This window comes from Rhinolophus hipposideros (assembly GCF_964194185.1).
Source record: "Rhinolophus hipposideros genome assembly, chromosome: 5".
Taxonomy (NCBI): domain Eukaryota; kingdom Metazoa; phylum Chordata; class Mammalia; order Chiroptera; family Rhinolophidae; genus Rhinolophus; species Rhinolophus hipposideros.
Window position 1 is genome coordinate 31,252,180 of NC_138051.1, and position 12,420 is coordinate 31,264,599.

Sequence of the window (12,420 nt, forward strand, 5' to 3'; positions counted from 1 at the left end):
ATAATTTGGATGCTCGTCGATGGCTAGCCAAGCTTCATAACAAGTTACTTAACCTACATGTGAATATAATAATGCCTTCACCCATTCATTTGGTAACTCAGAAAGAACAGTGAGACATTCTTTGAATAGTTATTTATACTATTTTTGAAAAGTATATTTATTTTTTAAAATAATTGTATACAATATAGTTTATCACATGGAAAGTTTAATACACTTCTTCATTATAGCTTTATATCTCTTCATTTATGCACAATTTTGTAATAAATTTTCTTTTGTAATGTCTGCATTTCTTGCTTTTTTAATTTGTTTATAAACCTAGTTCACATAATACAGAAATCTTTTGCATTTTTATTCATTTATTTATATACCAGTGCCACCTCTTTTTGGCTTCAAAATATTAAATCTACTTATAATATTTTAATGGTCTCATACTTTTCTTTGCCATATAAAAAAAATGACTATTGTTTATGAAATAATTGGAGTAAAACATAATTACCATAAACACTGAGTGGTGTAGGAATTTACATCTTCTGGTCTGAGGTTTATCCCAAATTTCACCTTCCAATCCTAACTAAATCTAAAAACCTTAGTACTAACTAAATGAGTGTGGATGGGCAAATCCAGTTGGTAGAAGCCTCAAATTCTTAAAACTACCTAGGCAATTGTCTTCATTGTATATATTCCTCCAGGTATATAGACACTGAGAAACTCAGAAGGCATGAATATCAGTACATATGTAGATTTAAAGAGATATGTCTTTGAGAATCATTACCAAAGAAAAGAGTATACAACATTTTGTTTTAATAGAAAATGTGCCCAGAATGTGAGATTTCTTCCTTCATGAAAGTTTTCAATAACAAACAAGAAGGACACTATATTCCAACGCTGAATTTACTCCCCTCAATATATTCAGGATCCTTAGAGCAAGGGTCGCTATGAAAAAGTGACGAGATCAAAACAGTCTTTGAGGAGAAATGTCCCAGTGGATATTGAAATCAGTTACTAAACTGAAAGATTTGTGAAATTTGACTAAAGAGATTAATTTCCAAAGATAATCAAGATCAATCTGAATTTCTTGGATTGTGCATGAAGGAATGCTTCCTGAAACTTAAAACCTTACAAAGTAGTCTCTTCATTGCTACCTTCATCTCCTTATTTCTAAATGTATAGATAACAGGATTCATAAAAGGAGTGATAAGGGCATCAAAGATGGCTAAAAATTTATCTATGGGTAAGGTAGGGAATGGCCACACATAGACAATAATGCAAGGACCAAAGAAAAAGACCACCACAGTGATGTGAGCTAAGAGGGTAGAGAGGGCTTTGGATGAACCACCTGAGGAATGTTTTCGAACCGTGACCAGGATGAAGATGTAAGATACAATCAAGATAAAGAAGGTGCCCATGGAGATGAAACCACTGTTGGCAGTGACCAGAAATTCCAATCTATATGTGTCTGTACATGCAAGTTTGATGAACCGAGGAAAATCACAGTAGAAGCTATCCATTTTGTTGGGACCACAAAAAGGTAAGTTTACAACAAAAGCCAGTTGGGCCACAGAGTGAATGAGTCCAATGGTCCAAGCAACAGCCAAAAGAGAAATGCACATTCTTAGGCTCATGATGGTCAGGTAGTAGAGGGGCTTACAGATAGCAATGTATCGGTCATAGGCCATGACTATAAGCAGCACCATCTCTGTACCCCCAACAGTGTGAATAAAGAACATCTGAGTTATGCACCCATTCAAGGAGATGACTTTATGTTTTCTGAAAAGGTCATAAACCATCTTTGGGGTTGCAATGTTGGAAACACCTGTGTCAATGAGGGAGAGATTTGCCAGCAAAAAGTACATGGGGGAATGTAAGTGATGGTCAAAGATGATTGTGAGCACAATGAGAAGGTTTCCTAGCATAGTGGCTATATAAAATATTGTGAAAAACAGAAAAAGAAGAATCTGAATCTCCCAGGAATTGGTGAGTCCCAGCAACACAAATTCAGACACCACAGAGTAATTTCCTCCATCCATTAACTTTATGTGCTAGGGTGACTCTGAAGTTACCTGAAAAGCATAAAAGAGAGGAAACAATTTTTAAGTTGAAAGGGAAGTCCTGGCTATGGAATTACACAAATGTCAAAAAGTAAAGATCACCTTGTCACTGTATACAATTACTTCGAGTTTATGCAGTACATGAATCGTAGAGAGCCAGCACCAGAAATTTTTCCACACATAGGTGTTTGGTATCGTTTAATCATATGCCTCAAATCTAGTTTGCGCTTTAGTGTATAATGAAGAAAAGAAAATGTAGGCAAAGGCACCTAAAAATGTAAGGAGGAGAACATCAGGAAATAGACTTATATTTCCTAATTTCCATATGCAAATATGCCATAAAATGGCAATATTTGCAAAAAGGCAAGGAGAACGATCTGGAGATGTGTTCTATTTTATTCTTCTTAATGACTGCCTAGAATTCAGTGTCAGGAGACCATATTTTACTTACTAATTTCCTGATTATTAAGCATTTACCTTGTTCCTAGTTTTTTGGACCCTACAGACAACACTGCAATATCCTTATAATTACATTCTTATGTATTAATGCTTTTCTTTCTGTGTCATGGATTCCCAGGAGTGGGATCAGAAGGTCAAAGTACATACATTTTTAATTTTAGTAGTTCTGCCTAATTGACTTCCCAAAAGGCTGTAAGAACATTTATTTCCACCAGACTAAATGTTAACACTTTTTAAAATTGTTGCCAGTATATTGGGTGTAAAGTGATAGATAGCTCATTGTTACTCTTATTTTCATCTCCCTGACAACCAATAAATTTGAACATGTCTGCTTTTGCAGTTTGGATTTGCTCCTCTGTGAATTGCCTATTCATGTCTTTTCTAATCTCCTACTGTGCTTTTTAAAATCAATTTGTAAGAGCTCTTTTTATATTATAGATAGAGAGCTTTTGTCATTTGTTATATATTTTCTCTAAATCAATTATCTATTAATTTTGTTTGTGGTTTCTTTTGCTATACTCAAGTTTTTAAGTGTTATATGATTAAATAGAGCTATTATTTATTTTCTAGCTACTGGGTTTAGTCTTGGTTAAGACCACCCTTGCCCCTGGATCACACATGTACACCCTTAGATTTTCTTCCAGTATTTTATTACTTTTTTGCGTTTTATTTAGAACTGTGCTCTATTATTTTTGTGTATTTTCTAAATATAAATCCACTTTTAATTTCTTCCAGGTGAATAAGATTGTAATGGCACTATGTGTTAAATGGCCCACTCTTGCCCTGCTAAATTTAACTACCATTTTTGCATTATGCTAAATTCCCAGATATTTTGGGGTCTGTTTCTGAATTCTTTATTCTGTTTCCACAGATACATTTATCTATTTCTATAGAAATAACAGGGTATTTGACAAAAGTAGCTTTATACTATGTCACTATATCTGATAAAGCAAGTCCCTCTTTCACTGTTCTTATTTTTCATACTTTCTTGGCACTTCTCAAGCATATATTATTTCATATAAACCTTAAGATCACTTTATCAAAGTCCCCCAAAAATATTCCACTAGATTTCCAATTTGGATTGCGTTAAATTTACTAACTTTGAATGAAGTAGCATTGTTATGATGTGTCTCCCCATCAAAGAACATATCTATTGTTCAAACTTTGTTTCGTGGACTTTAATAAAATTTTGCCCTTTTTTTCATATATGTCCTATGCCTCTTTGTTTAAATTACTCTATACATTTTATAGTATTTCTTGGTATTATGAAAAGAATACCTTTTCTCATCTCCATTTCTAGATTCTTCTTGCTAGAATGGGAAATACTTATTTCTTTTTGTCTATTATATGTAGTCACCTTACTGCATTCTTTCCGTGTGTAATAGTTTTGTACTAAAATGTCTTGGGTTTTCTAGGTTTGCAATAATGTCATCAGCAAAAAGAGATTAACTTTTTTCATGTTTAATTTTTGCTGGTTTGCTTTTGACAGTATTCATTTCATTACCCCGCCCCCCTATTAACACGAAGTCTTGCTATACTTTTCTGTATTTTTCATGGTTCTCCACTCTATTTTAAAATAAGATGCCAACTATTTTGTCTACCAACATGTTTTACTTCCTTCCTGCTTTCCCTACACCAAATAAAATGAGATCCTTAAAATACCTTTCTCCCCCTTTTTCTCACCTCCTCTCTCCATTTAAATTAAACCAGTTTCCTTTTATCTTTCTGGAACTTCTATTCATCGTATTATACCTCCTGAATTTGTCCTCCCTATTTTGTTTCCCTTCATGATTTCCGTCTCATTATCTTTACCCTATATATCCATTGCACCTAACCTTCAAGCCTCAAGTTTGAATTTGAAGAATAACCGTCCTCTGTTTAAACTCAGCTGAATTGATCAGTTCCAAAGAGTCTTGTTTATATTGCTCATGAATCCTTTTACATGCTATTATTATTATTATTTATTGAAATTATCATCTGCTGTATAAGTACTGATTGCACCACTGGATTAACCATTGTCACCCCAATAAATTAAAAAAACAATATTGAGTTTCCAAACTCATAAAAAGAATTATCATCTGCTTCTTCCAGCAGCCCTGTATCTAACATCTGCCCGATATCATGTGTACGTAATATGAGCTTTAAACATATAAATTATAATATCTGAGAGGAAGCTTCAGAAATCACCTACGTCAACCATCCAATTCCAAGATTCATTCAATATATCCAGTCTAATCTGATATTTTTTACTCTCTAATCTCTCCAGGGATGTAAATGCTACCTAATCTACAGTGTTAGGCTCCTTGTTGAATGTTTTTGGACTGATAACTTGACAATAGAAAAATGCCTAAAAATCTGTCAAACAGCATCATGGCATTGGGGTTTGAAGTAAACTGTAACTCTCAATAACAATGGTCTGATTTATTGCTTTGTGAGGAAGTGATTAAAGAAAAGCTGACATAAGAGTTTGATTTTTTTTAAGGCTCCAGATTTAGAATTAATCTTATCCCAAATACTTTCTTTCACAGTGAGCTGATTTTGAAGACAAGTGAAATTTTCTCTAAAAGATAACAAAAAACTAAAATTTAAAATAAAAATCCAATTAAGATGTATAAATTGCCAGTTATAAAAACAGTCACAAGGGTGTAAAGTACAGCCTTGTCAATAATATAGTCAATAATATTGTAATAACTATGTATGGTGTCAGATGGGTACTAGACTTATCCTGGGGGATCACTTCATATGGTATATAAATGTCTGATCACTGTGTTGTATACTTGAAACTAACAAAATATTGTATGTCAACAGTAATTGAAAAATAAAAAACTATCGTCAACAAGACAAATAATATCAAGTGTTGGAGAGGCTGTGCAAAAGAAGGAACCCTCACACACTGTTAGTGGGAATGCAGACTGGTGTAGCCGCTATGGAAGGCAGTGTGGAGGTTCCTCAAAAAATTAAGAATAGAATTACCATATGAGCCAGCCATCCCTCTCCTGGGTATCTACCCAAAAAATCTGAAAACATTTATCCATAAAGATGTATGTACTCTGATGTTATTGCAGCATTATGTATGGTGGCCAAAACATAGAAACAACCAAAGTGTCTTTCGATAGATGATTGGATAAAGAAGATGTGATATACATACACAATGGAATACTACTCTGCCATAAGAAAAGATGAAATAATGCGATTGGCGAAAACATGTTTGGATCTTGAGATTATTATGCTAAGTGAAATAAATCAGACAGAAAAAATTGAGAACCACATGACTTAATTCAAATGTGAGATATAAAACTGAAAACAACAAAGGAACAAGACAAACAAATGAAGAAACAAAAACTCATAGACACAGACAATAGTTTAGTGGTTACCAGAGGGTAAGGGGAGCAGGGGGTAGTAGATGAGGGTAAAAGGGATCAAATATATGGTGATGGAAGGAGATGATGACTCTGGATGGTGAACACACAACATGATACCATGTTTTCTCAAAAATAAGACCTAGCCAGACCGGGTCTTATATTAATTTTTGCTCCAAAAGACTCATTATATTTCATTATATTATATTATATTATATTATATTATATTATATTATATTATATTATATTATATTATATTATATGACCCGGTCTTATATTAATTTTTGCTCCAAAAGACGCATTAGAGCTAGTGATCTGGCTAGGTCTTATTTTCGGAGAAACACAGTATATAAATGATGTATTACAGAATTGTACACTTGAAACCTATGTAACTTTACTAACCATTGTCACCCCAATAAACTTTAATTTTTTAAAAAAAGGACTCAAACAGATTACACGAATGGCCTAATTTTGCATAGCTAAGTGTCAGTTTCAAACCCAATTCTTGCAGTAGTATTAAAGATGCAAGTGGAGTAGTCGTGAGCAGGGGTAGTGTACCGGATAGTTCTCTCCAAGAGGCCTCAAAGGAAAAAGATTAGCTATGTCATCCTTGGTCAGAAAGGTGATCAGCACCACGAAAGCCCCAGGGGCCATTGGTCCCTACAGTCAAGCTGTGTTAGTCGACAGGACCATTTACATTTCAGGCCAGATAGGCATGGACCCTTCAAGTGGACAACTTGTGCCAGGAGGGGTAACAGAGGAAGCTAAACAAGCTCTTAAAAACATGGGTGAAATTCTGAAAGCTGCAGGCTGTGACTTCACTAATGTGGTAAAAACAACTGTTTTGCTGGCTGACATAAATGACTTCGGTACTGTCAATGAAATCTACAAACTGTATTTCAAGAGTAATTTTCCTGCAAGAGCTGCTTACCAGGTTGCTGCTTTGCCTAAAGGAGGCCACGTTGAGATTGAAGCAGTAGCTGTCCAAGGCCCTCTGACAACAGCATCACTCTAAGGGAGCCTGGTGTTATTTAGTCTAGAAAATTAATAATGTTTTTAAATTAACATCTTAACTTTTATAATCAATGTTGGAAACTGTCAGACTGACGAAAATATTTGAAGTATTATGGAAATACTATATAATAAGGGGAATTGAATATGAATTAAAGATTAGATAATGGATCTAGTTACTGATATTATAAAGTACATTTATGCACACTCACATTACTGGATGTGAGAAAAGAGACACCTTTGCATTGCACAGTTACTCAAATAAATAAAAGGTAAGGGAAATAATATGCAGGAAAGATGAGTTACTATTCCGGAGAAATAATAAAGAATACACCTAATTCAGTTAAATCCTATTAATTTAATGGTGTGAATATTTAGTTCTCATGTCAGATATATGATTTTGCTTTTACTTGAATAAAATTAAAGATTTAAGTTTGAATGTTAGAGGTAAAGGAAAGAAAAATGGACCAAAATTTTTTTTAGCTAATATTTTTCTAACAGAAATAAAATAGACATGGAAATTTTCAAAAAAAAAAAAAAGATGCAAGTGAATTTTAAAAATACCTGAAGAAAATGTTGAAATTTTAACAGTTGTTATCTTTCTATAAAGAGACTATGGGTGATTTTTCTCTCTTCTTCACACTTTTATAAACATTTTATTTTGCACATGTATTTCTCTTTAAAGAAAACACATTAATTTAAAACATTAGATTAAAAAACAAGTTGACTTCAGAGTACAGGCTTTCTTCACTACACTACTCTGGAAGTCACTGACAACTTAACATCAAAACTAACTTCAAAGGCACGAGGAAGTAGGTTTTACTACTTAAGGTACTTAATAGAATTTCACAAAAGGCAAAGTGGGGTTTTCGTTGGTGTCTACCACCCCATCTCCAGCTCTTCTACTATCTCTTGTCATACTGCCTTCTACTCCTGCTCAATTATCTACTCCCCTCATACTGTCCCCTTATCCAAAGACCTCAGCTATGTCATTCTTGCTCAGATATAGTCACTTCTAAATTCCTAACCACCAGAATTATCCTTTCCAGACCCTTTTTAATTACACCATTTACATACTGAGCCACTTCTACACGAGATGTTAGGAAGAAATCAATGCAGTAACCTGTGTTTATATAAAGTCTTATATTTTAATTATAGTTATATATGTCCCTAACTATGCCATGCTTCTAAACTATTCCAGGCTGCTATAACTCTCCCACTCTCATCCTGCCCTCATTACACACCAGAAAGAGACATCAACAAATTGGCACTTAACTTCTGAAAAAGTGCCTAGACCTTACCTTTGCTTCCTATGGTGAAGTTTTCACATAAGAACTGTAGCTTACAAAATCAACGTACAAAAGTCCATTGCTTTCCTATATACCAACAATGAAATCTCAGAAAAAGAGATAGAAAAAACAATTCCTTTTGCAATTGCAGCAAAAAGAATAAAATACCTAGGAACAAACTTAACCAAGGATGTGAAGGATTTATATGCTGAAAACTATAAGACATTTTTGAAAGAAATTGAAGAAGACACAAAGAAATGGAAAGACATTCCATGCTCATGGATTGGAAGAATCAACATAGTTAAAATGGCCATATTACCCAAAGCAATATACAGATTTAATGCAATCCCCATTAAAATCCCAATGGTATTTTTTAAAGAAATAGAACAAAAATTCATCAGATTTGTTTGGAACCACAAAAGACCCCGAATAGCCAAAGCAATATTTTAAAAAAAGCACAATACTGGAGGTATCACACTCCCTGATTTTTGCCTGTACTACAGGGCTACAATAATCAAAACAGCCTGGTATTGGCGGAAAAACAGACACATAGACCAATGGAATAGAATTGAGAACCCAGAAATAAAACCACATAAATATGGACAGATAATTTTTGACAAAGAAGCTAAAAACATACAATGGAGGAAAGACAGCCTCTTCAATAAATGGTGCTAGCAGAATTGGATAGCTACGTGCAAAAGAATGAAACTGGACTGCTATCTGTCACCATGTACCAAAATTAATTCAAAATGGATCAAAGACTTAAGCATAAGACCTGACACAATAAACTGCATTGAAGAAAACATAGGTACTAAACTTATGGACCTTGGGTTCAAAGAGCATTTTATGAATTTGACTCCAAAGGCAATGGAAGTAAAAACTAAAATAAACGAATGGGATTATATGAAACTGAAAAGCTTCTGCACAGCAAAAGAAACTGTTGACAAAATAATGAGGCAACCAACTGAATGGGAGAAGATTTTTGCAAACAGTGCCTCTGATAAGGGGCTAATATCCAAAATATACAAGGAACTCATGAAACTCAACAACAAAAAACAAACAACCCAATTGAAAAATGGACAGAGGACCTGAAGAGACATTTCTCCAAAGAGGATATACAAATGGCAAATAGACATATGAAAAAATGCTCAACATCACTAATCATCAGAGAAATGCAAATGAAAACCACAATGAGATATCACCTCACCCCAGTCAGAATGGCTTTCATCAATAAGACAAATAGTAACAAGTGTTGGAGAGGCTGTGGAGAAAAAGGAACCCTCATACACTGTTGGTGGGAATGCAGACTGGTGCAGCCGTTATGGAAGGCAGTGTGGAGGTTTCTCAAGAAATTACGAATAGAATTACCATATGACCCAGCAATTGCTCTCCTGGGTATCTACCCAAAAAATCTGAAAGCATTTCTCTATAGAGACACGTGTACTCCAATGTTCATTGCAGCTTTGTTTACGGTGGCCAAGACAAGGAAACAACCAAAATGTCCTTCAATAGATGAATGGATAAAGAAGTTGTGGTATATATATACACAATGGAATACTATTCCGCGTTAAGGAAAGATGATGTAGGAGCATTTGTGACAACATGGATGGATCTTGAGAGTATAATGCTAAGTGAAATAAGTCAGACAGACAAAGCAGAGAACCCTATGATTTCACTGATATGTGGTATATAAACCAAAAAGAACAAGACAAACAAATGAGAAAGAAAAACTCATAGACACAGACAATAGTTTAGTGGTTACCAGAGGGTAAGGGGGTGGGGGGTGGGTGATGAGGGTAAAGGGGATCAAATATATGGTGATGGAAGGAGAACTGACTCTGGGTGGTGAACACACAATGGGATTTATAGACGATGTAATACAGAATTGTACACCTGAAATCTATGCAAATTTACTAACAATTGTCACCCCAATAAATTTAATAAAAAAGAAAAAAAAAAGAACTGTAGCTTACTGTAATCCACTGTCTGCTTCATCTGTGTTGAATCAAAAACAACACAGCTGAATCTTCTCTGATCCCTAGAAATAACTCACACTCAAGGATGAAAATGTTATTAATCTTATTTGCAAAGAAAAGCAGTGGGAATCAGAAGTCTCCCTTACCTGAGTTAGACCAAAAAGAATCTACTCACCTCAGATGGGGTATCAATTTCCTCCAAATTTTGTAGGAAGATAGAAAGCTACCATTGTATGAGATATATAATTTCTAAAGGAGAAAAATAAGAATTAGTTTGATGGATGCTGAGAACCAAATAGCAGAAAATGGGAGTTTATAAAACACAGAAACTAAAAACATTACTTAGAAATTTATCTACCATGAAAAACTAAAAGGAAATACAGAATAGGGGAATAGATGGGAATAAGAAATACAAAAGATGAAAATATCATGCTCTTTCCTCCTCCTGGAGAATTTGGCCCCTATTCTGGGCCAAATCCCAGCCTTCATGCACAATCCAGTTTACTGTGGTCTCCTACAGAACCACCTTCCCCAATACTCTTAACAGCCAGAGCTTACTCATCTTGACACCCCTCTTCGTGCCTTGTTCAGAATACGTATGTAACAAATATGTCAAATAACAATTAAACTGTAGAATAAGTTAAGAACGGAAATAATTACTGAGCAATTTTTGGAGAGACACTGATGGATAGGGTGGATTAATGTCCAGTCTACTAAACGGTAAAACATTTGTTTTACATATGTTTTACATGAGAGTAGTTGAAGTAGAAACATTTTCTAGGTTCAGGGAAAAACAGCTTCACATTCTGACTGAGATTGTAACTTTTTCCAAAACAAAGAGCTTAATATTGTTTTTCTAAAGTAAAAAAGATTCTAATTAGCAACTCGAATATTGGTGACCAAATGATGGGGCTGAGTCTTGGGAATAACCAGCCTTTCCTTGATTGGATTTTTTTGGGAATTATACCTCAGAGTCCACACTGATTTTCACCCAGGGAATAAAAAGGACAAAAGTACAAAAGAAAGAAAAGTATCTTCAGGGTACCAGATTTAGTGGTGGCTTAGATGAATGTACAGAAATATTTTGGCTTTAAAATGAGTCAATAGAAGTAACTGACTGAGAAAATCCAACACTTTAGAATGTTTGAGAGGCAGCTGGAAGGGGAAAGAGTATTACTCTACTCTAGTGCTAACCAGAGATTTCATGGCAAAAATACTCTCTTCAAAGAGAACAAGGAGGTAATAGCAAATGAGAAACCACAAAATATAGAGCTTCGGGCCTGCCTGGTGGCTCAGGCAGTTAGAGCTCCATGCTCTTAACTCTGAAGGCTGCCGGTTCGATTCCCCCATGGGCCAGTGGGCTCTCAACCACAAGGTTGCCAGTTCAATATCTCGACTCCCGCAAGGGATGGTGGGCTGTGCTCCCTGCAACTAGCAACAGCAACTGGACCTGGAGCTGAGCTGTGCCCTCCACAACTAAGACTGAAAGGACAACAACTTGAAGCTGAATGGCACCCTCCACAACTAAGATTGAAAGGACAACAACTTGACTTGGAAAAAAGTCCTGGAAGTACACACTGTTCCCCAATAAAGTCCTGTTCCCCTTCCCCAATTAAATATATATATATAAAGCTGTCTCTGACTTTAGCAATTTTGGCTTTCTAGATGCTTTTCAGTCCCACAAGACCCAAAACCCAGGACCTTGACTATAGAAATTTTCCATGAGAGTGCTGTCAAGTTATAAATTGTTAATTACTGCAGTATAAGAGGAATTGTTATGTCAGAAAGTTTTAAAACAAATACATGTTTTCCAGAAAAGCCTTCCTTGACCACATTTAATAAAAAAAAGTTCTTATATTTTTCTTTCATAATCCTATGATCCTTTTCTCTGCTTCTATTATTACCATCATTCTTCAGGTATTATTGCCTCATATTACTTACAAAGAATTATAATTGATCAGCTCCAAAACACTACCACACCCTGCTGTAACCTAAACTGTAAAGGCAAGCAAATAATGGTACACAATGCAGAACAAGTAGTCAATATTTAATAAATATTTGTTTTAAAATATGTTCAAATAACGTTTTCTGATATCGTTTAGAATAATTTTTACAATCAATCAGTGTATCCAAATGGTCCATCCCTCACAGACACAGCCTCTACCAATGAACAGCTGTTATAAGAATTCAATGAAGTAAAGCTCTTGTCTGAGCTCTACATATTTGTAGAGAATATCAAAATGGACTTTAAAATCCATCTATGTGGCATCTATAAGAC

The 12,420-nt window shown here is 34.8% G+C and overlaps 2 protein-coding genes across 2 annotated transcripts; one reads left to right on the forward strand and one right to left on the reverse strand.

The window, feature by feature from the left end:
- Nucleotides 1-1,061: 1,061 nt before the first annotated feature.
- Nucleotides 1,062-2,030, reverse strand: LOC308497199 (olfactory receptor 4F3/4F16/4F29-like; the record flags this gene model as incomplete). The annotated part of the gene is made up of 1 exon (XM_081047560.1): nt 1,062-2,030. The coding sequence occupies exon 1, from the start codon at nt 2,025-2,027 to the stop codon at nt 1,062-1,064; it is 966 nt and encodes a 321-aa protein (XP_080903686.1). The 5' UTR covers nt 2,028-2,030.
- A 4,369-nt stretch (nt 2,031-6,399) lies between these two features.
- On the forward strand, nt 6,400-7,254 carry LOC308497747 (2-iminobutanoate/2-iminopropanoate deaminase-like). The gene has a single exon (XM_081048758.1). The coding sequence runs from the start codon at nt 6,468-6,470 to the stop codon at nt 6,879-6,881; it is 414 nt and encodes a 137-aa protein (XP_080904884.1). The 5' UTR covers nt 6,400-6,467; the 3' UTR covers nt 6,882-7,254.
- Nucleotides 7,255-12,420: the final 5,166 nt, after the last annotated feature.